We start from the raw sequence: 27,433 nt of genomic DNA on the forward strand, positions 1-27,433 counted from the left end.
ATTGAGAAATACACTTTGTGCTAGTAAAATGTCATGAGTGTTTGTAAGACCATTCCAAATCCATGTAAAAAGACTGACAGCTGAGATAATCCTTGCATAGGATACTGATCAAGATACTTGGGTCTAATGTTCCCCAAACAAAATAAAAGTACTTACCAAACTCAGGCAGCTTTGATTTTTATTTTATAAGAGATGTTAAGTCTTGTATTGGATTTGGAACATCTAGGCTTATGTTCCATCTCCTTGTAATCTCCATTTAAGACACAAGATGCTGGAGTGATACATCAGTGAACTGAATTAAGTGATGTCAGCTGTTCCTGCTCATGGGTCTAATTGAAACATCTGAAAAAACAGAACTGGGCTTTACACACTGACTTTTATCCTGGTGCCTAGGAGGGCCTGACCAAAGTTAATGATGTCATATGAACAACAGGATGAAAAGAGCTACTCCTATTTTAAATTATTCAAATGCATATGCAGTTGACACTTGCTAAGCATCTGTGTAATCTGAAAGCTGTTACTGATTTATCATTTAGTGGGGGACTCACCTTTATGACTGAATGAACAGAGAAGGAAGAGGATGGTAATTATAAAAATAAAATAAAGCTGTTCCCCAGAAGTGTCTAATTTGAATTTCACTCTTAAAAAATGACCGTGTGGTGTTCTTTGCACTTAGAAAGCACCACTGACTGTATGATTAAACAAGTCATCCCTGATAGAGTAGGCAGAGTTTAATTGGAAGTAGCATATTCATATCTAAGAGGTGGTAGCTTGGACTAAAGAGACTGCCTTTCATAAGATAGTGCATAGTTCTCCACCTTTTTTGATCTGCAGTCCTTTAAATATTCCCAGTGGCAGCATGCACATCTGTACTGGGAGTCTAAGCCCACAGATACCCAGCTTGCTTCTCTTTGTCCCTGCCACATGTCCTCAGCAGCCCAGGAACCACAGGATCTCATCATAGGATTATGTAATTTACAGTCTCTTTCTGATAGATTTCCTTGGTTGATGAGCTGAAGACCTGGTGCTTGTTGAAGATTCAGAATCTGGAGCTCAAGCTTTCTGGCGATTCCAGGTCATCAAGACCAAAATCAACTTTGTCCACTTGCGAGTCTCTCACTGAGACCCTGGATACTGACAACAACCCCAACAGTGCCAAGGACTGTAAAGCCAACCAGCCTGTGCTGCAGTCAGAGGGCTCCCACCAGCATTCCTATATCACACTTCCAAATAGCCTCTTGGAAGATGGGGGAAGGAGCAGAGTCCAAATGCCAGAACAAAGCTTTGGGCAACACTTTTGCATTAAACAAGATGGAGCATTGGGTACAACCACATCAGGTACTTAGCTGTCATATCCCTTCAAGGGCAAGCTCATTAACTGAGGGGTACTTGTATTACTAATACTATGTAATCCTGGTGGTGTGCTTTTCCCCCTCCATATGCCTAATGTCTTGGGTTTTGGATATACTTCAAGGCAGCCACTGGGAATATTTTAAGAGGTGGCTGGGTGGAATTCCACTGACTGTTCCTGATGCTTCTACTATGTCTTGGAAGCAAATGTCCTGTGGTGCACTGACTAACTCTTAGGCTTGGAAGCTTTCAAAGAAAAAGAAAAATGTGCAGAACGGCCAGGTGTTCACAGCCAAGTACAATGCTATCTGAGCCCTGGTTTCTGTAAAATACTATCTGTATATCCCCTAAACACTATGCAAAGTGAACAGGCATGGATACCCCATCAAATAGAAAGGCATATGAGAGATCTTGTGGTGCTTGAGTGTGAGCTATTCTGCATTGGAACAGTTCAAAAGCATAGAAATGTGTGACCTTTCCAAAATTACTGGGACTTCAAGTTTTGTAGAAGCAGGGAGTTCATAAATATCAGCAGACATACCCTACTTTGGAAATCTAGACTGATAGTTGTTACATGTCCTTCTGATGAAGTCACAGAATCACAGAATGGTTTGGATTGAAAGGGACCCAAAAGATCATCTTGTTCCAACCCCCCTGCCATGGGTAGGGACACTTTCCACTGCACCAGGCTGCTCAGAGCCACATCCAGCCTGGCCTTGCACACTTCTGAGAATGGGGCAACCACAACTTCTCTGGGTAACCTGTGCCAGTGCCTCACAGTGAAGAATTTTTGGCTAATATTTATGTCCTTTTCCCATTGTCCATCTGTAGCCCCACAGCTGCAATGCAGCACCTCTCTGCCTGGGCCAGCTCTTCTCCTTTAATGACTTTCTATTACATCACTTGACTGTGAAGATGTGATAAACTACTATAAGCCTGTAGAAGGTACACACAAAACCCCATCATTCATCAAACAATGAGGTCTTCTGAGTGCTAAAATAAGTGCCCAGAGCTTTTCTTAATATGCTGTCTATAATTTGTTCTATAGGTACAGAGCAACAGGTAGTGGCTGGTGGACCAGTTTCTTCTTCTGCCCCTGCTCAAGATGTCAGGCCAAAGGACAAAGCTGTGAGTGCCAGCACGTTCCACAGGTTCCAGCAGGATCTGCCCTGCTCTGAGCTTTCGGGCTCCAAATTAAGACATGTTAAAGTTCAAGCTGCTTTGCAGCCAGGGACTGAACCTACAAAGACTGAACCACAGAGCAGCTGCTTCATTGACAAAGGAACTCAGACTAAAAGGTCCAGCAAAAGTGGGCAGTCGCGGCACAAAGTTCTGCACCACACCGGGGCACAGCAGGGCCAGGAGCAGCAGCCCTCAGCCCCGCCTGCCCCTCCGCTCAGAGACACCTCCCAGGCCCTGGAGATAACCCAGTACTTCTTCGAGGCCGTTTCCACGCAGATGGAGAAGTGGTACGAGCGGAAGATAGAAGAAGCCCGGTGCCAAGCAAACCAGAGAGCGCAGCAGGACAAAGCTGCACTCAAGGAGCACATCAAATGCTTGGAAGAGGAGCTGAGCAAATTAAGAACTAAAGTGCAGAAAGAGAGCTAGCACCTGCCAGGCAGCTAACCGAGCAATAGGACTCATTGTGGAACCTGCTGTATGGGAATTTGGAATATTAATAGATATTAGTAGTGCCTGTTTCATCCAAACACAACACTCTATTTCAGGAGTAGAAATAACTTTGGAAACTCCATAACTGAGGAGAGTTCATATGCAAACTATATTGATAACAAAAAAATGCTGCAGATTAGATCCTTTCTTTGTTATTTCCAAGAGTCTGTCAATATTGCACTCTCAGTTTCCAGATGCTGCTTGAAACCAAACTGCATTAGTAACCAAAACTGTTTTCTGAAAAGGGAATTCCCTTACTTCCACACAGGACAGATTAGAGGGTTCTACTGTATGCCACGTGTAAACATGTAGTGTTACCAGTACTGAAATAAATCCAGGATATTTGAAAGTTTTTGACAAATTTCGACTAATTACTTAGTGATGAAGGGCTATTGATCCTATTTTAGCTACTCCCAGGGCGTCTCTCTAGTCAGTGGAGAGAAGCTAATGAACCCACACTAGTTACAAGCCCAGGTAGCTGACAGATGCAGGCTTCCAGCTGGGAGAGGGCAGGCAACCATGAAGGGAGGTACTAAGGCAAATCATCCTATTAGGTACAGAGGCTTCAGCTACCACTATTAAAACACGTGCTAAATCTGATTTGTCTTTTTTTTTTTTTGTTGTTTTTTTTTAATGGTGTCCTGTTTGCAGAGCTCCTTGCAGTTACAGTGTTGTTGGGGCTCTACTCCAGTAATCTGACTGAGAACTTTTGTTTTGGGTATGGATGGCAAGTATTTTACTGTAACCGTGGTCTATTCTTTAGGTTGAATGTTTATATAAATATTTTTTCCTTCAAGCAGGAAATGGCTAAATGGTCTACTATTGAAGAAGCTTGAAAAAGTCCTTTATCTAAGGAAGTGAAAGCTTGGCTCCCTGTATTCAAATTTTATTTTTCTGCAGTCAGGATTTTTGCCCAGATTGTCTACCGTTTTTCCTCTGAATGATTCCTCCTCTATTTTTGCCCTTATGCCTCTAAGAAGGAGACCAGGCCCTGGTAAGTCTACAGGTTTTAGGACAAACAGTCCCACAAAACAGCACTCAACATTTTAAAGTTTTATCATTTTGTTTTGTTGTAAAATCTTTCATTGACCAATGTTGTCCATGCTGACAGACTCCATATAATCTCAAGGCACTATAACTATTGCCTCTGCACCCCTTTAGGGTTTCCTCCTTACACGTCTGATAAGGCTCCATCAGATTCTGCTAGAAATGGAAGTTTACTTACCAGATCATGATACAACAACTGTTCAAAATCAGTTCCAACACAGGATGGTACTGTTATGCCAAGGAGAAAAATACTTTTTTTCTGTACTAAGGAGCTCTGAAATCAATACAAAATACTTTACAGTGATGACGAATGCCATTCACTAATTAGTAATTAAGCTTTTGTCTTCTTAGCAGATGTATAAAGCAAAAGTCATATTATACAACAATATTTTTAACGTTGCTATTCATGCACTATCACGAGAAGAGAAGTGTATCTGTGGCTATGGAAATATTAGTTTTCTTGCCCTGACTTCTGTAGTCTAATGTAGACACTTTGGTATGTTTACAGTTCTGTTTAAGCTACAGTAAGAATGCAGAAGCATGCTATTGAAATTTTGTATCACCTGGATGAAGTTAATGTTTTGCCAAGCAATTAAAGTAAGTGTTGCTCAGAAACTCGTGGTGTAACATTTTCTAGCCACAGAAAATTCACACAGTCCCCTCACTTGACTCTGAAGGGAGAGCAGAAGATTGGACTTCAACTTCTAAGCTTTTTGTTTGTGGTTATAAAACACAAAAATGAGTCTGCCATCTTGCAGAGGGAGGCTGTAGGGATTGAGTGCTGTCTGTTGGCTGGTGCAGGTACCCTTTCAGAAGTTACAGGCACAAGGCTGAGCTGAGCACAGATCAGACATAGGCTCCTGAGCTTGCCCAAGCTCCAGGGAGAGGCTGTGGCTTTAGCTCTACTTCCCATACAGACCACACTGGACCATACTCGTAAATCTAAGTAATTAACTAAATCCAAGTAATTACCAAGTAATCTAAGGCAGTAACCAGGCGGCAGGTTACTGATTTTAGAGGTTCTCTGAAGCCAGTGAGTGTATGGTAAAAGAAAGAGAAGCATTTCCTGCTAATTCCTTTCTATACTGTGCCCTTCTTCAAAACTGTGAAGGACTTGATAAAACAGGTGTGATCTACCTACCTGTCTCTTCAGGTAAATTTACTTACCCTTGCAGGCTGTACTTGGACTCTTTAAGGCTTCTGGCTGGCAATTTTATACTTGGCAAGCACACAGAACAGTGGAGATCAAAGGCAGCAGCACTCAAGAGGTCAGTATCTGTCCAGAGCCCTGCCTGTCAATCCTAGCTCTGGATTACATGCCCACAACCTGGAGATGTATAAACTGGGAGTCAGAGGGGTAATGCAGGCTCAGGGCTCCAAAAGGAAAGCACCATGGTGAGGCAGCAGGGTAAAGCCTCCTAAATAAGGAACAGAAATCCAAGCACTGGCTGAAGGGGAAGGGATGCCTACTGTGGTAATGGCCAACACTGGTTATGGCTGTTCAATTAAAATACCTTTGTAAGCAGCACTTTCTCTTAACACGAAAAATAAGTCCCCAACACAAAAGTGTTCTGTCAGTCTGTTCTGCCAGAAAATGTTAATAAAATGTAAATTTTTTAATGGAGCATTTTTAGATATGTATTTTTCCACTGACTGAAGCTCAGAGGCTTCAGTCTATACAGATGTGAGCCATAACTCCTGCTCTCAACTGGGGTCATTCCTCCTATAGCCTGGAATTCTGTCCTGTCCCTTCCCTGGTGCCAGTGGTGATACCTATTTGCCTGATATGCTGCCAGTTTGTGCAACTCAGCCCCTCTGCAGAAAACCACCTTGAAACAGGGGTGCTCCCCAAGGGAACTACAATAGCAGAGTGGAAGAGGGAATAGTTCCTGCATGTCTTGGAATCACAACCTAAAACAATCAGGCATTGATCTACTGCTGCCTGTCTAGCTATGTGGAGAAAATCCCCAGCTCATGCAGGCATTTTTAAATTATATGAAAAAAAAAGATACACCACAGCTTAAGGAAAGTGAGAACTCTTGCAAGCTAACAATTAGAAGTAGTATAACATTTGACTAAACAAACCAGAACTTTTGCAGTTAGTATTTTCTACCTGTAATTCTTTATATATTGACTTTTGAATACTAGTTTGAAGGTACTTCATAATAAACATCTCTGGGGCTAAAATCTCCCATTTTCATAACTAAAGACCTCCCCTTTTAAGTTTAATTCAGCTACTACTGAAAAGCAACATCTACATACAAACCATATTTTTAATGTTTGTTTGTTCTGCGCCAGTTTATTTATCCCAAATTCTTTTTTTAATCATGAATTTCAGTGAAAATCCTTGGCACAGTACATGAAGAGCTGTCATTGTGAATATTAACAATTTCAGCTACCACAGACAAAATAATCTGGCATATATTTAGTTTTCATTGCACTGGCATTAACACAGCTGTCATAATTTTTGGTGCTTTCTGCTTTTCCTGCAGCACATGATACATCATCCATGCAGTTCTTTAATGTCCTTTGTGTCCAAGTGATTTCCACTTCTGAGGGTAGCAAAACTGAGAAATTGATGGGGAAGGGGAAAAAACGAAATCCGGCTGTGAAAGACTCCTCCTTCAAACATTACCAGGTTGCCAGCAAAGCCTGCCATTGTAACCACATTCTGGAAAAAACACTGTGTCTATTTGCAATAGATAAAAATTAAACTGTCAATAAAATGATGATCAGGATTTTGCCAGCTTAAGCGTTCTCTGAAGTTCCTGAAGTTGCATGTTGCCTTGAGTAATCATCATCCTGATTGCATCCTGTAAAACAGATTGGAATCTAGTGAACTGTATGTCTGTACACAGCGTGGGTTTTACACAAGCATGCAGACTATTAATGCATTAAAATACATACAACTGTTACTGGCACTACTGTCATTTACTTCTTTGTGTGACCTAACACTGCTGTCTCTGAAATGGTTAAAAACCAGGTCAATAAATGGATTAATTTTCTCCAGTTCTGTAACAATGTACTTGGTTGTGGCTTTTCTTTAAAACTCAGTTTTTAACAGGATTCAAACCCCTAATGATGTTTGCTTTATGCCTGTGTGTGTACTGCCTTTACAAGCCAGTAGTGAGAACAGCACACAAGCATTACGGAGATGGGTTTTACACAGCAGGTGTGGGTTTCTCTCAACACTGTCTAAGGGCTCTAAGGCTTTGTCTGCATAGTTCAGCCACCAATTCCTTGGGCACTGGCTAGAAAAGGGAATGAACTAGGAAGCAGACAACAGGAGATGTACAAGAAATGTGAAGGTTTCTGCATTTCACACTGGCTTCACATCCTTAACCATCCCACCTGATTGTATGGTGGTTAAATATAAGTGAAATTAAAGCAAAATAAAAAGCTATAAAAAGCTTAACTGTTATTAAGTTTGTGTAAGTTACCATATATATACATGGTTTTCCTAATCTGTGATTTGACTAAGAATTTATTGTTTAGGTTTTTAATTCCAGATTATTCTCTGGACATTTGAGAAACATTACTATTGCTAAGAGGGGGAATAATATTTAGAGATGCTGGATTATTTCTTCGCATAAACGAGGAAATAGTAACAAGGCACTTTTCACCAGTCTGGAAGCGACACCTACAAAACAAACCTCCAGGACACAGGACAGGACAGTGCAGTGACCATGCCCGAGGGCAGGCGATCAGAGGCGGATTCCCAGTCCTCACCTCTTCTGTGGCATCCTTATTTCTCTTAAATTCCTCCCTGGCCCAGTCCTTTAAGTAGCGGCGATCCTGCTCAGCTGGGACGTCCCGGATGGCGCGCAGGATCTTGCGGTACAGCTGAAGGACCTGCTGCCGCCTCAGGAACTGGCGAGGAGAGAGCCAAGTCTGCCCGCTGCCCCCGCACAGCGCTGCGAGCTGCGCCCTCGGCGCTTTGCTTCGAGGGGTATTTAAACAACCACCGAGTTCCCCATCGCCCGTACAGAACGCGGCCTGCCCGAACCCCCGAGCCCGCCCGTACCTGCTTGAGGGTGAGCGCGCCCGGCGGGAGCCGCCCGGCCGCCATGACGCGACTCCGCCCCTGCCCCGCCACGGGGCCGCCGAGCCCGCCCCGCGCGGGCGGGGCCACGGCCGCCATTTCTCGCCTCAGCGCGGCCCGAGCTTGGATCAATTCCAGGCGCAGACGGCGAAAGTACAAAGAGTGGTACCTCTCTTTATTAGAATAGACGATACAAGATGCATAGCCTTCGCAATGAAAAATCACGTCCGTGCTCCAAGACACCGGATTTATGAAACATCCCCAACACCTGCCTCGGACAGGGGCAAACTTCACAGTGTAAAGTGGTAAGGCTGGGATCAGCATATGGCATTATTCAGAAACTCCCTGCTGCTATCGTCAGGCAAAATCGGCAATAATTAAAAAGGATGTTTTAAAACCTTATAATAGTTTGAAGTATTTTTTTTTTTTTGTTGTTGAGTAAAACCATCTGCCTCTCCTGCTCCCCACTCTTTCCTTCCCACAGGCACCTCCACATGAGTGATGCTGAAAAAAGTTTTATTTGCAAGACACCTCAACTTCTAATGCAGAAATGCCTTCCCAGGAACAAACCTGGTTTTACTGACGGCAGGGAGGGAGAGGCAGGAATAGTATTACCTCTGTTAATATTACAATTTTTTTTTAATAGGTAATAAGTTATTAGAAGAGAAGTTGAGACAAGCTTTACGTTTCTTGTGGGAATAGCAGGAGACAGTCTCACCATTGCATAATTGTCCTCTGACAAAAGTTGAAGGATGCACCCAAACCATTCTGTTCTTACACAGTATCTGCCCCAGGGCAGCTCCTGAAGGATAATTCCAGTTCGGAAGAGCTTTATGACCCCTCCCATGAAATGCAGTTTCTTCTATTTCAGCACTTCAGCAGCAGCAATCGGGTCCTGACCTTGTCTACAAAGTCTAAAGAGTGTCAGAGGCAGTCACCAGCTCAAACCACTGTCTGAGGGCATCGCTCAGAGTTTCTGGGAGCGCGTTTACATCTCTAAGGATCATGTAGAACGGGAATGGGAATTCTTCCATGTAAGATCTGATTTCAGGCAATTCCCCAGGTCCTTTGAATATAGGTACTTTAATGTCCAAAATAGAATCCTGTAAAAAAAGGTGCTGATGTTACTACTAAATGACACACATATTCTATGATCACTGATAGAATTTACCCTATTTTCTAAGTACTTGTAATTCTCCCCCATTAGATTAAAAGTTAATAAAATACTTTTAAGATGAAAAGCTCTAAGTGTTCAATGGTAAATCAGAGCAGAAGCTGAACATAAATCAGTTAAATGCTTTTGCCCTTTTAGATAAAAGTGTACTAATCCATGAATTATAGGCTAGAAGAGACTAAGCCTAAGTTTCTGCAACATCAAAATCTGTAAATCAATTCTGTCTTCTCTTAGCATTTTATGATTTAAGTTTACTGTTGGCACTTTAGTTTTATTAATTTGATGCCTTCCCAAGAGAGTCTGTAAGCTCTTTAGTGCTGAGTTGAACTCATATTTGTATAGTGCTCTAACAGAAGATTCTTTAGCAACTTCACAGTATCTCAACAAATACTACAAAGACAAAAATCAGATTGAACTCCAGCTATGGTTCTTGTAAAATAACTTCTTATTTGCTCAGTGTAGCAGCTCAGAAATTAATGTTATGGAAAGCACCTTTTTTCCCCAGGAAAAAAAAGCTTATGAGAAACACCCAGAATTTTCACTTGACGCTACAGCCAGGTTTCATCAGAACCTTTCAGCTGTTTGTCAGCAGGAGAACTGTTAGTTTTTCAACACTAAACATAGCAGGTGAGTTTTGCATGCAAAAATAAAGATACAGGAAGAAAGCATAAACCACAAAATTAGAGTCTTTACCACATAATTCTCTATCAGGCTTATGTTTGCTCACTTACTGCACTACAGAGCCTTCCTGAAACGCTCCCATATATTTCAGCTCCATATTCAATGATATCTTTTTTTCTCCCATTACCAGATGCAGGACTTAGCTTTCCCAACTGAGGCACTAAATAACTCTCACATACTCCCTTCTGTCTAATGTTTAATCTCATACTGGCTCCAGCTGTCATGTCAGTTGGGGACTGCTGTCAGAAATTATCAAGCTGAATCAGAGCTGAGATGGAACAAAGCATCTCTCAAACTCCAAATCTGTCAACCTGCCAGCTGCTTCCCTGGTGGCCAAGAGCTACAAGCATTCCGTTTGAAGACAGGAGCTCTTAGCCTTTCTGTGGCATGGAAGCTGAGATTATTTTTTTTTTTTTAAATACAAAAGATAAAAAGCACAGTAGGAAGAAATGGTAGAACTGACAGACGTGGAAAACTGCATTTGGGTTCAGTATCTCTGACCTCTACAAAAGATAAGGTACCCGTATGGCACTATAAAAGACAAGAAAAAGATTTGTATCGGTTTCTTATTCACTGCAGTTGAATACTTCTCCCTTGTTCACTTACCCGGGAATTAGGGTTGTCCAACACTACAAAAATAACAAAGATATTGGCATTCCGAGCTGCTTGAACTGCTGCTGTCACCCGTTCCTTGCCTTCCAAGAAAAGGCCTCTTCCATCAGATACAATCAAAAGCAGCTGTGCTGTTTCTAAGCACAAAGAACATTTAAAATTCCAGTAAGTTCAGAGTAAAACGTTTAAAAGGCAAAAACCCCTATTTTGCTGTTTGGCCTGTGGGTATAATGGAAAAATGAGTATTCCTAAGGAAATTAACTCTTGATCAAATAGAATTCTGTCAAGTCAGTCCAGTTAGTCTGAAGTAAACCTTCTGAAACATCCAGACATAGCACCCATGCTGGGTTCCTCGGCACCAACCATTTCTGAAGACATGTTACTTGACCCCAGTTACGCCTAGAGTCAGATACATCCCTCTAGAGGTACATTCTAAGTTATGTATCTGTCATCCCTTAATTACACGAAAAATCACAGTAATTACAGTCAGGAATGTATGGCCCAGTTGTTACAGAGGGATTCAGAACACACTTCTGCAGACCTGCCCCAAATGTGACAGGGCTTTGTCTTTTTACAGAAAGAGGTGATGGATCCTACAGCCTTTTCTCTTGCCAGCTCCTTAATCCTAAGGAGCTGATTGCTGCTTCATCTCTGGCTAGTTTAACAGAACTGGATGCTGCTCTCCCTCAAAATATTGTGACACCCTGGCCACCCTGTGGCAAAGCAGCTGTGGATTATAAATCCCAGACTGTCCAGTTCTTGGAGTACTTCAACAACAAGAATTTATAAAAAATACAGGTGCCACTGTGACAAGCTTTCAACTATCACATAGCAATCTTTTAGACTAACTAGGGGCAGACATGAGGCAAGCAGTTTTCCAGCTTTTCTTGGAAGTTCAAGCAGCTCATGACCTAAAGTTGCAGGACAGTGAAGGGCAGGTTAGGAGGCAAATTCTGTCCTCAGAGCAGTGTGCTTCTGAACACCTAGAGAACTCAAGAAGGATAAGTGTCTGGAGAGTCACGGTCCTTAGGAAGCTGGACAATGCTCCAAGCTGGCACTGTCTATGCCTTAACACAGTCTGCAATCAGGAGGAAAAGGGAGACACGTAAGTCGTGCCTTTTTAAAAAGTCTTACACAAAATTTTAATGAATTATTGACAAATATGAAGTAGGTGTCACTCGGGTTTTGAGCTAAATTTCAACCAAACATTACTTTTGATAAAGCAAAACCCAAAGCTCTAATGCAAGTGATATTTCAGTCCCAAGAGTCTTCCTGGCAGGATCCTACTTCAAGACTGTAGTGAGCATTCCACTGCCATGGCAACAAGCACAGTAACACAAAAAAACTCACCCGGATTAATATTTTGAGACAACTGCTGTGCTGCAGCAAACATATTTGCTGATGATTCTAGAAACTGCAGAGGAAATAGATAAGAAAATCAAGTTAGTTCATCATAAAAATAATAAACTTTAAAATGTAAACATGTCTAAAGAACACCTTTCTCTATTTTAAATGCTAAGTCTGACCACTTAACACAGATACAGTTCTTAGCATTTTCCTGCATTAACTCCTGCTTTAAATTTATTAAGTACTTTTGAACTAAAGAATCTTCAGAGAGCCTTCAAACAGAATTTATTTTTTTCACAATACTAGCAAAGTCATCAACACAGTATACTGCTAACGAGATTAATGGCATCATTGAAAATATACACCCTATTTCTAAGTTGAACTTCTTTGGCTTCAGCTTGAAACAGAAGTGTCTAGTTTAATACTTCTCATTAAAATTAAGAACATCAACAATATTTTAGGACTCAATACAGAGAAAGGTGAATGCTTAAAGGTGGTATACATCAGAACTAAAAGTGAGAACACACTCCACCTGTTATAAAACTAAGACCATTTTATTTCTTTGTTATCTACCCTGCTATCAGACTCTCAAATACAAAAAACTAATAAGTGTTACAAAGTGATCATAAAACCATGAAACTGCTGATATCTTGTCTGGTAAAGACTGGCAAGCCTGTTGCCCTAGAGGCATTCTTGTGTACCTGGGCTATTTTTGTTTTCTTCTGCTGAAACTTGCAAAGACGCAGTATCCGTGTCCCTGACTGGTCACTGAACTGCTCGTGGAACGGGTGCAGCAGCTGAACACTCTCTCCAAAGCTTCAGAAAAAAAGAGAAAATTACAGCATGAAGCTGGTATTTACATTCTGCTCTGAAGTACTGAAGAAAAGTCAAGATTTCAAATAAACTCACCTACACACAGCAATTTGTCCCACTTCTAGAAGAGTCAGAGCATTTCCAATAACTGCTAGGGATTCATATGCAAGCTATTAAAGAAAAAAAGTTGCATCAACAATAGCATAGTCAGTACTCAAAGCCCAGTATTAAATATGAAGAATTTTACTGAAATTATTTTTCATCATCTAGAAAGATAGTTGAAGAGACTGGCTATCCTTTTGCCTGTCTCATGTAACATAGTGCAATAAAGAGACACTAATTCTGCTTGAGGGCTTCAGCTGATTGATTTAGACACACCACTTTAGGTAGGCTAATGAAATAAATAACTGTTCAGAAGGAAACACACCATTTTAATTAATAAAAACCCTACAAGTGAGCTATGATGAAATGGATATTTAGTGCTCCAATGAACTGCAACATAAGGAAGTTTTGGCCTTTTGCAGACCACAAAAAGTAGTTTTACAGTGGATATGTACATCTGTAACAAACTTAACAGCTCATCCTTTCAGCTAGGTTTCACTGATCTTTTGTGAATAAATCTCCTAGGCATGAAGTGACAAGAAGTCAAGCACATGGACTGGAAAAACAGGTGCTTTGGAATTGGCAGACTTTGCAGCAGCCACCAGCCCTGTATGAAACAAGTCAGCAACTGCCATACACATCAATGACAGGTGGTTTCTCCATACTCCTCCCAAGGTTTTATTTTACCTGTTTAGAGTGATTGTCAATCATACTAGAGGAATCATCAATAGCCAGGCAAATCTGGTACTGTCGTTTACTGGGCTTGGTCCTTCGCAGCCAGATCTTGTCTTTTCGGAACTGACTGGCGATGTACGGGATCACTTTGCGCATGTTCAGTCTCTTCCCAGTTCTGTAGTCTCCTCTGAAAGTTGAGAAAAAAGACATAGTGACAAGGGGTTATCAGCAAGTATCTCATTCTGGAAATCCATAGTCTATGCAGCATACACATCAAATAATTTTTTTTTTAAATACAACAAATCAAATATTAGCAGTTTTAATACTGATATTTCATTATAGATAAAAATACTGTCCACATTTCTAATGTAAGATGGATATTCATTGGTTTTAAAATAAGTTTATATCTGGGTACCTAAAATGGAAGGCAGACCTTGAATTTACATTCCACCAGTTTGAAACAAGTCTCTATGTCTTTAAAAAATAATCCTTTAATATTATGAACAACGTAAAACATTTTGACATTTAACATAATCTTTGACTAAGTTCATTAATCACCTGTTGCACAGGAGAAAAAAAAAAAAAGTACGAGCCAGTATCCTCAGGATGCCGACTAGTATATCATATTTGCATTTCATAAAATAACCTAATGTTCCTATACAAGGAAATTGAAGGCATTTGCAAGCAGGAATAACTACTGTAATACAAGAACAACATAAAGCTACACATTTACAGAGATTAAAGTGCCACAAATTCATGAGTTTTAAGAAATCAGAAGCCTCAGAAAGACCCAACTTACTTCAACTTGGCAGCCTGAGTGGGTTCCAGGATGAGTCGCAGCTGTTCACAAAGCTGCTGTGATAGAGGAGCTGTCAACACTAAATACTTCTGCCACAGCTGTGCTGCTTCCTTCTCCTACAACATCACACAAAGAAATTAAAGTGAATTATGAAATAACAAAACAAGCTGGGTAGCACTGTCTGAAGAAAGAAACCAAACCTCAGTGCACTAAGGGGAAGGCAGTAAACAGCTAAAACTGAGACTGTCTCGCATGAGAGTCTGCATTCACATTCAAAACAAGATCTGAAACAGCATCCTGCTTCAAGAATAATGTAGTATGTTTTTCAAAATAAGTTAAATGCAACAACATAAATAGTATCTCTATCATGTGATTTTGAGTATTTAAATTCCAGCTTGCTTGGATTCCTCAATGTTTTAGCGGTAAAAGAAGATGAAATAATGCAATGAAAGATTCTTATGACAGGTTTATATTCAAATGAGGTCACAAACCTCCTCTGGAGTTCCAGGCTGTTGTGTGTGCCAAGCTTCCAATTGCTTTTCAAGTTCCTTTCTTAGCTCTTCAGGATCTCTAATGATGTGCTAGAAATGGAGTTACGAGTTTTATGAGACAAAAAAATAAGTTTACACATCTCGTGATCCCCAAAGTATAGCAAACTATAAAGAAAGTAAAATGCATTGCTCTCATTCTTATAAACAAAAAACACCCAAATACCTAAATGAAGATTCTAAATCACCATGTTTTTTAATAGTTTCTATGTACATGAAGGATAAATACCTCCCCACAAACATCCCCATATGTGATTTAATCAATATAGAAACAAAGCTATGAATATCTATGACACTGACACTGAATACAATAAAATATAAAATTTCAAGATAAATCAATGAAACGATCTTGACAAACACCAGATTTATCGACAGTATAATGGAGACCAAACTATTGAGCACTACACCTAACTAGTATCTTTGTAAACATAGTATGCTTCACTTAATTATATTTTTTTACAAGCTTCAGTCAAACCACTTGAAGATTGAATGACATCATCTTCCTTACATGGCACCAAATATTATTTGATAAGCCAGTCTGTTAAAGGACACCCAAGCTTCCTGATACTTCTTTTACTCTTACTGTGCTTTCAGTGACAGTCTCTGTCCCTGACTTACAAACCCCCAGTTTGGCAGAGCCTGCAGGTTATACAGACCATGTATTGCAAAGAGCAATACATGGTCTGTATAACTTGCAGGCATACAGACTAAGGAAAATAAACCCATGACTCCAAACTCTAAAGTTACAATAACTTGTCATTCCTCAAGAAGCAGCAGCTGTCCCACTGGTCACCTACTGCACGTTTAAGGAAGGGAGAAAGAACAGACACAGAGGGGATTTCTCTCTTTTTCCTTCTGCTGGAAAGGTGAGAAGCTGCACTTTTGCCCCAGCTGCCTCTTTCCCTTCCCCTTTAAATGGTGCTGCAAGAGCTCCCTCTCCTGTTCCACCTTTTGTGTGCCAGTTGGAAAAAAACCTACAAACCACAAAGCAACAATTAGTCTGACAATAGGAAAACACTTGCATTCAGCAGCCTTTTTCCATAAAGCTGCAATACTTGGCATCAAGATAGAAATACCCAGTGCAGCTGGCACACAATCCTTTCTGTGTTATGCATAGAAACAGTAAAATAGCACCCTCCACGTGTGTACTTAGGACACCATACTGTAAGAATAAAAGGTCAATCCTAAAAAAGCCCAGACACTGAAAATATTTTTATTTTATCAACTGGTTATGCACCACCAACTGCTTCTATGCCATAGGTCTTTATGATAAAATGTGCTTTTTCACAGAAGTTTGCACTGGAAAACCATGTTACAGGAAGCTCTAGGATCATCTCGTCCATGGTATTTTTTGAATTGAGGCATTCATAAAAAGCTCAAAAAGGTTCTACAATACCTACAATCAGCTGTTATAAAGAAGTCCTATATTAATGTATAATGACTGAATTGGTTGAAAAAAAGTAATTCTAGTCTTCTGCACTCACAGAGTTTCATTAACACAGGTCAAGTAAAACCATCAGTTTCTCCTGCTGTAGCTGAAAGAAGACAGACTGGGTGTCATACCTGGGGAATGTCCATCAGAAACTGGTGGGCTGTGTGTATGGTTGAGTCCTTGCTTCTCTCTGGCTTCTCCTCAGCCACCTTCAGTAGTTTTTCTGGTGCAGAGTCATTGACATCCTCTGAGTCAAAAGTCTGGAGCTCTGGCTCCACGTCACCTGGTCCTAGAACCACAAAACTAATTGGATCACACGTAATACAAAAAACAATATTGTATCTTGATTCTTTCACAGAGCATCTCATATGCTTTGTAGTGCAGCTGATACTTTCTTTTAAAAGAAAATTAAATTTTCATGCCAAATTTTAAGACATTTAATTCTAGGAATGGGGTGAATACATCTTGCAACTCACTGGAACAGAAAACCATGCATTTCCTAATGCAAATTATTTTTCTGTCTTGTAAACTTCTTGCCAAATAAAGTAATATTTAGCAGATATTTTACACCTGAGACTTCCACTGGTGAAGTACATTTATTGACTCTCATAGAGAGTTGAAGGATGTATAATGATAGGAGGTATAAAGTAATTTGAGAAGTCAGAAAATCATCATTAAAAACATTAATCCTTGCTTATCTTTTACTCTCTGATTTTTTGCTAATAGAACAATTTTCCATAAATCAAAAATCAATTTACAAATAAAGGAATGGACTAGAGAGTTTACTACTGTTTCTACTGTACTACAATGTTTAACAACTCATTTCTTGACAATTATTCTAAAAGAGAAAAAAAAAGACATTGTAGGACATGTTCCAAAGACTGGTTTTTCAGAACATACAGTTAGAGAATCATGTGGAAAAGCAAGTAGACTGATTACCTGCACACCTGTACCATAAATAAAGAGTCTAGCAAGAGATCTAAGTGATTAAACTCAAGGGAGTGGGAGGCAAGAAGTTTGTTGTGGGTTTTTTTTTTTGGTTTTTTTTTTTTTTTTTTTTTGTTTTGTTTTTTTTTCTGGAAGCCAGGGAAGATGTGGCTGACAAGTCAGACCTATCTTGTCTACCAACCACTCTGTTAGCTGCTCAGTTTTGTTCCCACTTAAGAAAGAAGGCAGTGAGTTTGGTGCTACCTCACCAGATGTTGTTCAGACCAGCTCCTCTACTTCTTGCTGGTTTGTTTTTTTGGTTTTTTTTTCCAGAAGTTATGCATAAAGCAGTTGAGTTACATGGTGCTGATGGCGGCGACACTGGAATGCATTAGTAAATGCCAATTAATTAAGTGAATTGGCACTGCATTGAACAGCGGGGAAGTGTTTGCTTTTTATTTCATCAAAGTGGTGGACAAAGATTAGAGATCATTAACTTGAAAGAAAGCAGCAAACCCCTCTGTCACTCAATCAGTTTAGCAAAGGCTAATGCTGGTTACTAGGCAGAAGTAAGAATACTGCTGCAGAGGAATCAATTTAGAGAGCAGGCATATAGCCTTATGAAACATATCCACTACATGCAAATCTAAATACCTACATATACATCTGAAGATCCATATCAGTACGCATTTAGAATGCTTTACAAGTTAATGTACCAGGAGGTTTAGTGGCAGAAGACTTATTTTTTTCTGGCTTCAGCTCCTCAGTGTCAACAGCTCTTAGATCCTCATCTTGCATTTCTGTTTCCATTGCTGCATCTTCACAGTCTCCTTCTTCCTTTTCTTCAGGAGGCATAATAGGTTTCTCTTGCTCCTTGCTAGCTACATCTGCACAAAGACAACAATACTTGTCAAGAGGAAAGTGGAAGGAGGAGTAGTCAAGTGAGTAAAGTGCATTATGAGGCCACTGTATATCAGTATCAGTGAACTTAGAAGACATCTGAGCTCAAACCCTTGTTCTATCTTTTACTCTGCTGTGAAGATGTGTCATGTCAGTAAGCTATTGCCTTGATTAGCTGAAGCAAGATTTGAAGAGAATAGATTGTAAAGATATTAAGATAAAATCCATTTTTTAAAGTCAAAATCAGTATTGTTATTGTTAATAGCAGTCAAAATCAGAAGTGTTATTGTTAGTTTGAGTCTCACTGCCAAAAAGTACCATTTATTGTAGTGAAATGGTGTGGCACCTTTAACCAAAGCAAGGATTGTTAAACATAACTTTAAAAAGCAAACAGGGAAAACTACAGCAAATATGAGTGTTTGAGGATTTGGTTTTGCAATGACAACTCTTTACCCCCAGAAATACCACTGTACCATATGTCTGTGCATCATAGTGTTCAGAGCCTTGTTTAATATGTTCAAATGCATCAGCCTCCTCCACGTTTTGTTTAGGCTGAATTGTATCCTGCTTTGCATCACTGCTGGATTCCATGGTTCTCAGTCGCTTATGGACACGTTCATTGTGATCTCCCATCGAGCGCTCGTTGTCTGCCTGGCCAGGTTTCCTCTTGAAACTCTAAAAAGAAACAAATTAACACCATGAACTTCAAGAGAGGTGTAACCCACCACTAATGAGGACAGCGCTCTAACAAGGAGAAATTGAGTCCTGCCTATTTGTTGGTTAATATTAAGACATTTAAATAAAGATTTAAAAGTAGAAACGAACCTGCGTATTTTTCATGCTTTGCTTCTGAGAAGCCATCCGGGCCATGCGTGTGGATTCATGGCCTTCTGACTGATTTGCACTTGAAGCTCCAGTTCCACTTTCCTGAAAGAAAAAAAAATATTCAAGTGTAACTAAAAATAGAAACTACTGTAAACAAACTCCAGATGTTAAACTGCAATGCTTTGCTACATTCTGTTCTGAATGACCAATGGCTCATAACTACAAGTATAATTCTTATGGATAGCATACAAGCCACTTCTACAGTTCAACAATTATCCTAAACTTACCTTTATAGCACTGAAAATGCAGGGTATCTACATGGTCTTTAAGGTTTTTTTCAGTGAATTTATAACTGGTATAAATTAAGGTCTTATACACAGTTCTTAAAACCTATGGCAGCAGTTCCCCGATTTCAACTTGAAGACATATTCATAAATATAGCATTTTTTAACTCAGACACTTCCACATAATTTACCTCTTTAGACTGGTCTCTTTCTGATGCTTCTCCAGCCAGCTCAACAGCACTGTCACTCTGCAGATTTTCTTGCCCAGTCTGCCCTTGTGTTTCATGCTCCATTCTTTCCTCAGCCTCAGGGATCTCTTCATCCATCTCTGGATTACCTTTATCCTCCTCTTCCTGAAATAACATCAGATTACTTTAACATTCTAAAAAACATTGAGAACTGTGTGTTATTGAAAGGCGCTTAAAGACAAATACAGTTATAAGACACAGTCAGGATGGCTTAACAAAGCCATTCTGTTCAACTGGATACATCTTTGATGATGATGTAACTGGCCTAACAGATGAAGAGAAGGCAGTGGATGCAGTTTCTCTGGATTTTTAGTAAGGCTTTTGATAGTGTCTCTCACAGCATCCTTTTGGACATGTTGTCCAGCTGTGGGATGAGTGGATACACAGTGTGCTGGGTGGATTCTAGGGCTAAAATAGTAGTAGTGAATGGGATTTCATCTGGTAACAGTCACCACTGCTGTTCCTTGAGTTTCAGCTCCAGGACTAGTCCAGTTCAATGTATTTATCAATGATCTTGATACAGGAGTTGAATGCTTCATTAGCAAGTTTGCTGATACAAACTGGGAGGTGCTGTGGGCTCTCTTGAAGGACAAAAGGCCCCTTGCAAAGGGATTTGGATTGATTGGGGTAATGGACCATCATTAAGGGGATGAAATTTAACAGAGCCAAATGCTGGATTCTGCACCTAGGAGACAGTAACACTGGGCTCAAGCATAGACTGGAAAGAGGAGTGCTTGGACAGCAGCCCTGCAAAGGGATTTGGCGATGCTGGCCTACAGCAGGCACGGTGTGAGTGAGCACTGAGCCCTGGCAGCCCAGAGGGCAATCCTCTTCCTGGGGTGCATCAAACAAAGCAACACCAGCTGATCAAAAGAGGTGCTGACTCCACTGTATCCAGCATTAGTGCATCCTCACCTGAGTGCAGTGTGCAGTTCTGGGCCCCACAAGTTAAGAAGGATGTGAAGGTCCTTAAATGTGTCCAGATGAGGACAACAAAGGTGGTGCAAGGGCTGGAAGCAATGTCCTATAAAGAGTGACTAAGGAATTTGGGCTTTTCTGCTTTGGAGAGAAGGAGGCTGAAGGGTGGCCCCATTGGTAATCTACAACTTCCTGAGGAAGGGACATAGAGAGGTGCTGAACTCTTCTCCCTGGTACCGAGTGATAGGATGCATGGGAATGGTTATTAGGACTTTAGTACCACTTCTTTACTGAGAGGGTGGTCAAACACTGGAAAAGGCTTCCTAGAGAGGTGGCCAATGCCCCAAAACTGTCACTGTTTAAGAGGCATTTGGTCAATGTGCTTAATATTATGCTTAAATTTTTGTTCAGCCCTGCAGTAGTCAGGCAGTTGGACTAGATGATCACTGTAGGTCCCTTCCAACTGAAATAGTCTGTTCCATTCTAACACAAGGCTGAGGAGGCAAGCAGGGACACAGCAGAAACACATTTTTAATAAGCCTAGTTCTTGTTATCTTGATAAAGACTGTACTAACATTGTATCTATTCAATGTCAACTTTGTTTTAGAGTATCACAGAGCTCATCCATTTCTTAAATCTCATCTAAGGCAATTAAAAGAAAAAAAAAAAAGAAAATCACACTTTTATTTATTACACTGTACCTGAGGTTGAAGGCCTTGGTCTTCATTAGGGATTCCCTTATCTTCAGCAGATTCTTTTTTTTTCTCATCAGGTGGTTGTGACTCTTCCTCTTCTTCTTCTTCTGCATCCTCAGTGTTCCCTGTCTTTTCTTCTTGATCATGAGCATCTTTGTCTCCTTCATCTTCCTTCTCCTCTTTGTCTTCAGAAATGCCTTCTTCAGCTGCTTTTGCATCTTGATAATCTTTTTCTGTCTCACCAGTATCCTCTTCATTCTGGTCTTCTGTCTTCTCTGCCTCATTTAAATCTACAGGTTTCTCATCTATTTCAAAATCATTCTCTTCTTCTGGATTTAAAAAAAAAAAAAAATCAGAAAGGTATATAAAACTTTCAGTGAAGTATAGAGACAGTGAATATTACAGATATTTGAAATAAAACTGCCCAGCCTATCAAAAACCCATAAAATACTCACTTCTATACACAGAATCTGTGTTTTCTGTAGCCAGATAATTCCCTTAAGTCACATTTGATTTCTATCTAGCAGTACAGCAGGAAGAATTCCTAGTAACTTTCTTTAACATATTATTCCTGAGGGCCAATTGAATTTTAAGAGTACAAATACTTGAAGGTATAATAGAAAAAAAAAAAAATGAAACCACAAAAGCAACTGAACAATGAAATAAGGAGATTCCAGCCTAAGTTAGGCTGTATCACTTGGAAAACATGAGAAAGCATGGTCCACAGTGTGCATGAAAAGGAGGCAAAGGAAAGTGTTGTAATGCTGACTTCTTGCCTGGCCTGCATTTGGTATGTTGGTATTTTGATGCACAAATGAATTTGCAGCTTCTTGATGGTTATGATGGTGGTTAAGAATCCTACCACCATCTCTCTCCTTTCTGCAAACAAAAGGGTTCCTGATCTGATTGTCCCCCTAATGTCCATATGGCTTTCATCTAAGAATCTGTAGATTTTCAGCTGTACCTTCATCCTCCTCATCATCACTCTTCTCATTACTTTCCAGATTCAAATTATCAGGAAGGTCCAAAGGTTCAACTTCAGGCTCCTTTTCCGGCTGGCCATGATAAGGATCTACTTCATTGTCATCATACTCACGCTGTCAGCAAAAGAATGGGGGAAAAAATAACAGCCATGGACTAAGTGGGAGGATAGGCAAAGGTAAGAAACAAGATACTACTGTATTCTCTAGGACAAAAAAATACTGGAAACAGTATTACATTCTGATCAGTTAAAAGTGGATTTCCAGTGCTACACATACTCATGCATGAAAAGCATAAAGATTAATTTCAGCAAATGCATTTACATAAATTTGTGGTACTTACAACCAGCATGTTTTGTGTTCAAAAGCCAATTTTCCTAGCTGAAACATTCTACACAGAATGTGCACTCTTGGAGATGCTAAATGTACACTTGCATACTAAGGTGTTTCTGTTGCTAAACACAGAAGAACTAGAGCTTAAAGATTTGTCCATCAAACACCAACTCAGTGTAAAGCCTGTTTTGGAAGCCATTACAAGTTCAGGGTACTGCAAAAAAAAAAAAAATCCTTTCTGGAATATGAATCAGAAAATGAACGTGTATTATCATGGATACAGTATGGTTTACTTTTGCCTCTGAAATGAACTAACTTTTTTTCAAGGTACTTCACTATTAAAAAAAGCATTTAAAATTCTCAGAAACACATGGCATGAACAAAAGAGTGTGGTTTAACAGAAAAATACTCCATGTAGTCCAAATAATTTTTACCTCATCAATTTGTTCATGGATTTTCTCTTTATTTCCACTGTCCTCTTCCTGTTGCTCTTTTTCCTCATTCTTGGGAGGCTGTTTTTTATTATCCTTGTTTCCTGTCCCCAGATTGTCATCTTTTGCAACGAGCTCTGAATCCTCCTATTAATAAATCCAAAAGAAACTCAATTATTTTATACACTTTTCAAAGTCTCTGTGACACCATCTTCTACAAAAAAAAAAAAAAAAAAAAAAAAAAGACAACACTCAACAGAGTGTTAACTCTGAAACTCCATGAAATTATCCCCTTCTAGCTATTAGAGGCAATTCCCATTCTAGGTCACATTAAGCTAGCAGAGTTCAATTCCTTTGATACTTTTTTCTCCCACTCTGTTCCTTATTACCTCATCCATTCCTGGTCCAGTTTCTTCTGTTTTACTGCTAGCATCTTCATCATCATCGTCTTCATCATCCCCCCAGAGCCTTTCATCTAGTTTATCGTCAGCTTCAGCATTATCAAGATTTCCCATCTGCTTATCCAATTCCTCCTCTTCATCTGAATTTTCCTCATCTTCTGTGTACAGTTCAGAATGTGTTTCAGTACAGAAGAGAGAAAGCTAATGTTTTTGTTAACTTTAGAAGCAAATAAGCAATCATACTTTGAATCTTAATTTTATCACCCCATTCAGTTAATTGATATATGCTGAAAAGGACACACATGCACATATTATAGGAAAGCATCAACCATTACTGCACTGATCTATAACTTTTCTTAGAAGTTTGCCAGAGCTGAAGAACCAAACCTTTTTTCTCCAATTCTCCATCATGCATCTTTCCTTCAAAGTCTTCAGACATTTCAATTGCATTGTCCTCTCCTTCAATGTCTGGTTTAGAATCTTGATCCTCTTTCTCATTCTCTTTTCCTTTTTGAAAACTGTCTTCTATCTAAATCATTGGTAAAGCCAAAAATTACAATGGATCTTGTCTATATATTAAAAGCTTCACAAACACACACAAACATATTATGATATTAAAAGTATCACAACAATATTTATAAGCTGATATGCAAAGATAAAAGCCAACAGAAATAGGAGACTGAAGATAATTTCATGTTTCTTTTTACCTAAGACATCCACATCATGGATTTCAAGAGCTTTTTCAGCTTCACTTCAATTAAACAAGATCAATCCCAAACATTTACCTGATCTTCGCTTTCTATTTTGTCGCTCACATCCTTCTTGCCTTCTCCTTCTCCAATACCACCATCCTCATAGTCATGGAACTCTGTTGCTCCTTCTCCTGCTTCATCTTCAAGTAACTCTTTTGGCAGACAAAATCCCTGCAAAGGTGAAAAGAAACTCAAAATCTTCCTCAGTAGTAAATACATTTTTCAGCTTACTTTCTACTCAAGACTTTTACACATTAACTATATGCTTGCCATATATCCACTGTTACCTCTAATAACTTACCTTCAGAGCAAGCTCTGTAAAAATGCTGGTTAGAACAGAAAGCAGTTTTCCAGTACTCCTGTGAGATGCCAGTGAAATGGTGAGGTAGAACAGAATGAGGTCTGAATATTTGCACAACATGGGCTTTAGACGCACCAGCAAATAGCAGGACTGGTTGAAGAACTACAGTCAAAACAAGAAACAGGTGTCAGTCCTTACTTGTACTTACTGACATGCACCTCAGAGAGGCTCATGACCGTGACTGAAAACAGATGCTCAAAGCAAAATATAAGCAGGTGAGATTAGGTACAATTTCTAATGTTTCTGGAGGTTTTTGTAGATCTTTCACAAAAACTTTGTCTTCTCACTACAGGAATGTCTGGCTTTTGCACCACAGACGACTACCTTTATTTGTCCACAGTTTCTCACATACTTCTAAGTACTTCTCCATAGTTCTAAGACACTGGGCAAGAAGAAGCAATGCACGTTTAACCACCAAAGTAGTTACAATTCCAGATCTCTTGAGACTCCTAAGCCAAAAATTAATGAAAATAAAAATTTTTACCTTATGTTTATATGAAGTGCAGTCTTCCCTGTAGGATTTCAGGATCTCCAGGAGTTCTGAAACCCCTAAAATTGCCTTCTGCACATGTAAAGCCTCCAAATCAGCAGAAAGATCTTCATCCAAAAGTTTAGTTATATGTCCAGCTTTAATCACATCAAGTAAGGCTGCATCCTCTTTGTTTGAAACACATTAAAAAAATGGAGATCAAGTCAGGCATTTCTAAAAATGTTACAGCAAGCAATCTAGAAATAGCCGCCCTGTTTAAATACATAATTTCTATTAAAAAAGCAATTTCTTGTGTATTAGTGAGTCTGACATACACTATTCAAGAAATTAAGGTTTGCATGGTTTAAACTCTTCTGCTCCCCACTTAAGTATATTGACAAACTTACCATTTTCCTCTGAAGATTTTTCTTCCTCTTTTCCACCTTCCTGTTTTCTCTCTACCAAACACTGAACAGCATACAGAACAGCACGGATAACAGTTTCCACTTTTGTTGAGAACTGCTCCACAAACTCTTCATCTGACTGTTGATTTCCTTTTGAACCATAACACAGGCAGTTTTACATGCTTGTAAATATCAGATTACAGGTTCCTATGTTTCCTTTATGCAAGAACAATGACAGCACTACGCAACTTTTACTACACAGTTCTACCAAAATCTCCTTGCTAATCCTGACCTACAACTACAGTGCAGGATCCATCACTAATAGAGACGGCAAAAAGATTATACCGCACAAATAAAGTCTGGACTAAATTTTGCAAGTTTTAATTTCATTAATTTTTGGATATCAGAAGGAACACAGGGCCACCTTCAGCAATAACTGAACAAATAAATTCTTGTGTCTCTACCAACATTACAAATCAGGTGGAGAAAAATGGTCCTTACCAATGCAATCTGACACAGAAGCAAGAAGCTGTGTTCTCCAAGCTGTGAAGTGTGAAGATGTGTTATTAACTTCTTCTTGTATATACTTTAGGCTCTTGATTAGGGTCATCTGATTTGCAGCTTCCATGACTTGCCCATTTGGAAGAAACAGGGACTCTACGCTTTGTAACTGGGCTGAGACTTCCAGCAAACAACTCACAGCTGATGTGCAAACTTCAAAGTCTCTCCTGCAACAGAAATACCATAATACTGAAAGAAGAACAAACAGTCCAACTTAAGATTAAACCTTTTCTCGGTCATGGATAAGGGAGAAGCAGCATACCTCCATCCTGAAATTAAATAAAAGATTTGACAAAAAGCTTATATTCACACTGTTTGAAGCAGGGAGAAAATCAGAAGATTGTTATTAAATAGACTACAAATATATTTTAAAATGAAAATGTCTTCCTTAATTTATATTTTAAATTCACCTCATTAGCTAAGGAGCTATGGGGATAAAATCCTGAGAGACCAAAGACAAAGTGGGAAGCTGAGACAGAAATTTTTTTCACTTGTCAAGGGAGTGGGAGAAGACATAAATTTCTTTAAAGAGTCAGGCACTGCATTTTGCAACAAAAATGAACAGAAAAATGTTTGAAGAGCATTTGAACCCATTTTTCAATATATGCATAGGTGAAAATTTTCAAAATTACTTCATACATATTATGTGAATATAATGAAGAGATGTTCATGTGTAGAACTCACCAGGAATAAAAGGAGGTCTCACACGGCTGTTGTCTTACTCTGTCCACCTCTGCTTTCATGGCCTTCACATTTGCTATCATTGCAGTCAATTGTGTAGCTACCTGCAGCCACAACTGATCCTTATTTCGCATCCTGCATCCAGGAGGCAATTGTTCAGCTGTTACTGGAGACAAGAGTTTTAGATCTGAGGGAATCAGGTCAGGTATCCCGGCAAGAACATTTCCCATTTCAGAGACTGAACACTGAGGAAAGTTGGGTTTGACATCGGTCCTTTCACTGTCATTGCACCTGGCTGACTCTTCTTTTGGGCAGCACTGGAGAAACCAAGACAACTCCTCGAGAACCATCACACACTGCATGCAAAGTTGCTGCAGTCTGTCCGTCCAGCGTTGAATACTGTCTTGAGGAGGAAATGCTGCATTGTATTCTCTGTCACCAGTCAACCTAGAATCTATCTCTTGTATACAACTCAGGAGGTTCCTAGTTTAGAAGAAAGAAAGTGAAGTTATAATCACTGAGTTTTATGTTGTACTTCCTTTTTAAAAGCTCTACCTTTAACTAACTTATTTTTTTTTTAATCTAGATAATAACTTCTCCTGGGAAAACTAAAACAATATTTTTTTTTAAAAAAAGGTTGGTTAATCAGTGATTTTTTTTCCCCTCCCTGAATTATGAAATACTGCAAAGCCCTTGAAATCTGATTTGCTATGAAAGTCATAGTAATGCAGATAAATGTTCTGAAAGTTTTACTATTTCTGTGACTGTAAAGCTGAGGAGTTTGTTTAGTTGGGATTTTCCATTTATTCTTTTTTTTTTCAAGTTTCCTGGGGTTAGAATAGATTTTGCACCAGAAATCTCCAGTCCAGAATTCCTTCTCTGTATAAAGGTACTAGCTCCTAACCTGACTTCTTGAAGTTTTTTGGACTACAGAGTGCTAAGCACAAACATGCTCAACAAAGGTGGCATT

General features: G+C 39.5%; 3 protein-coding genes across 15 annotated transcripts in view; 1 reads left to right on the top strand and 2 right to left on the bottom strand.

The window, feature by feature from the left end:
* Positions 1-7,093, top strand: part of ANKRD6 (ankyrin repeat domain 6) — an 88,257-nt gene extending 81,164 nt beyond the window's left edge. For all 12 annotated transcript variants that reach the window (XM_072926636.1, XM_072926640.1, XM_072926643.1 and 9 more), the window contains 2 exons: positions 996-1,338; positions 2,399-7,093. In XM_072926636.1, coding sequence (XP_072782737.1) covers positions 996-1,338; positions 2,399-2,958 — 903 coding nt within the window. In that variant the 3' untranslated portion in view covers positions 2,959-7,093. The remainder of the gene's footprint in view (positions 1-995; positions 1,339-2,398) is intronic.
* LYRM2 (LYR motif containing 2) lies at positions 6,339-8,237 on the bottom strand. Its single transcript, XM_012572734.5, has 3 exons — positions 8,093-8,237; positions 7,798-7,938; positions 6,339-6,881 (listed from the first exon to the last, which is right to left on the bottom strand). The coding sequence occupies exons 1-3, from the start codon at positions 8,207-8,209 to the stop codon at positions 6,801-6,803; spliced, it is 339 nt and encodes a 112-aa protein (XP_012428188.4). The 5' UTR covers positions 8,210-8,237; the 3' UTR covers positions 6,339-6,800.
* Positions 8,238-8,261: 24 nt separating this feature from the next.
* MDN1 (midasin AAA ATPase 1) overlaps positions 8,262-27,433 on the bottom strand; it is a 92,889-nt gene continuing 73,717 nt past the window's right edge. Inside the window, exons 79-102 of one of the 2 annotated variants that reach the window (XM_030267585.4) lie at positions 26,467-26,946; positions 25,723-25,949; positions 25,225-25,371; positions 24,833-25,005; positions 24,289-24,450; positions 24,021-24,158; positions 23,623-23,764; positions 23,224-23,393; positions 22,838-22,981; positions 22,055-22,187; positions 21,097-21,419; positions 19,421-19,582; positions 18,946-19,047; positions 18,594-18,795; positions 17,937-18,107; positions 16,425-16,582; positions 14,805-14,894; positions 14,314-14,429; positions 13,527-13,701; positions 12,834-12,907; positions 12,626-12,740; positions 11,928-11,991; positions 10,572-10,714; positions 8,262-9,213 (exon numbers count right to left, since the gene is read on the bottom strand). In XM_030267585.4, the coding sequence (XP_030123445.4) occupies positions 9,025-9,213; positions 10,572-10,714; positions 11,928-11,991; positions 12,626-12,740; positions 12,834-12,907; positions 13,527-13,701; positions 14,314-14,429; positions 14,805-14,894; positions 16,425-16,582; positions 17,937-18,107; positions 18,594-18,795; positions 18,946-19,047; positions 19,421-19,582; positions 21,097-21,419; positions 22,055-22,187; positions 22,838-22,981; positions 23,224-23,393; positions 23,623-23,764; positions 24,021-24,158; positions 24,289-24,450; positions 24,833-25,005; positions 25,225-25,371; positions 25,723-25,949; positions 26,467-26,946 (4,000 nt within the window). In that variant the 3' untranslated portion in view covers positions 8,262-9,024. The remainder of the gene's footprint in view (positions 9,214-10,571; positions 10,715-11,927; positions 11,992-12,625; positions 12,741-12,833; positions 12,908-13,526; positions 13,702-14,313; positions 14,430-14,804; positions 14,895-16,424; positions 16,583-17,936; positions 18,108-18,593; positions 18,796-18,945; positions 19,048-19,420; positions 19,583-21,096; positions 21,420-22,054; positions 22,188-22,837; positions 22,982-23,223; positions 23,394-23,622; positions 23,765-24,020; positions 24,159-24,288; positions 24,451-24,832; positions 25,006-25,224; positions 25,372-25,722; positions 25,950-26,466; positions 26,947-27,433) is intronic. The other variant, XM_030267586.4, reaches the window with a different exon arrangement.

The sequence above is a fragment of the Taeniopygia guttata genome, chromosome 3 (genome assembly GCF_048771995.1).
Source record: "Taeniopygia guttata chromosome 3, bTaeGut7.mat, whole genome shotgun sequence".
NCBI classification, from domain to species: Eukaryota; Metazoa; Chordata; class Aves; order Passeriformes; family Estrildidae; genus Taeniopygia; species Taeniopygia guttata.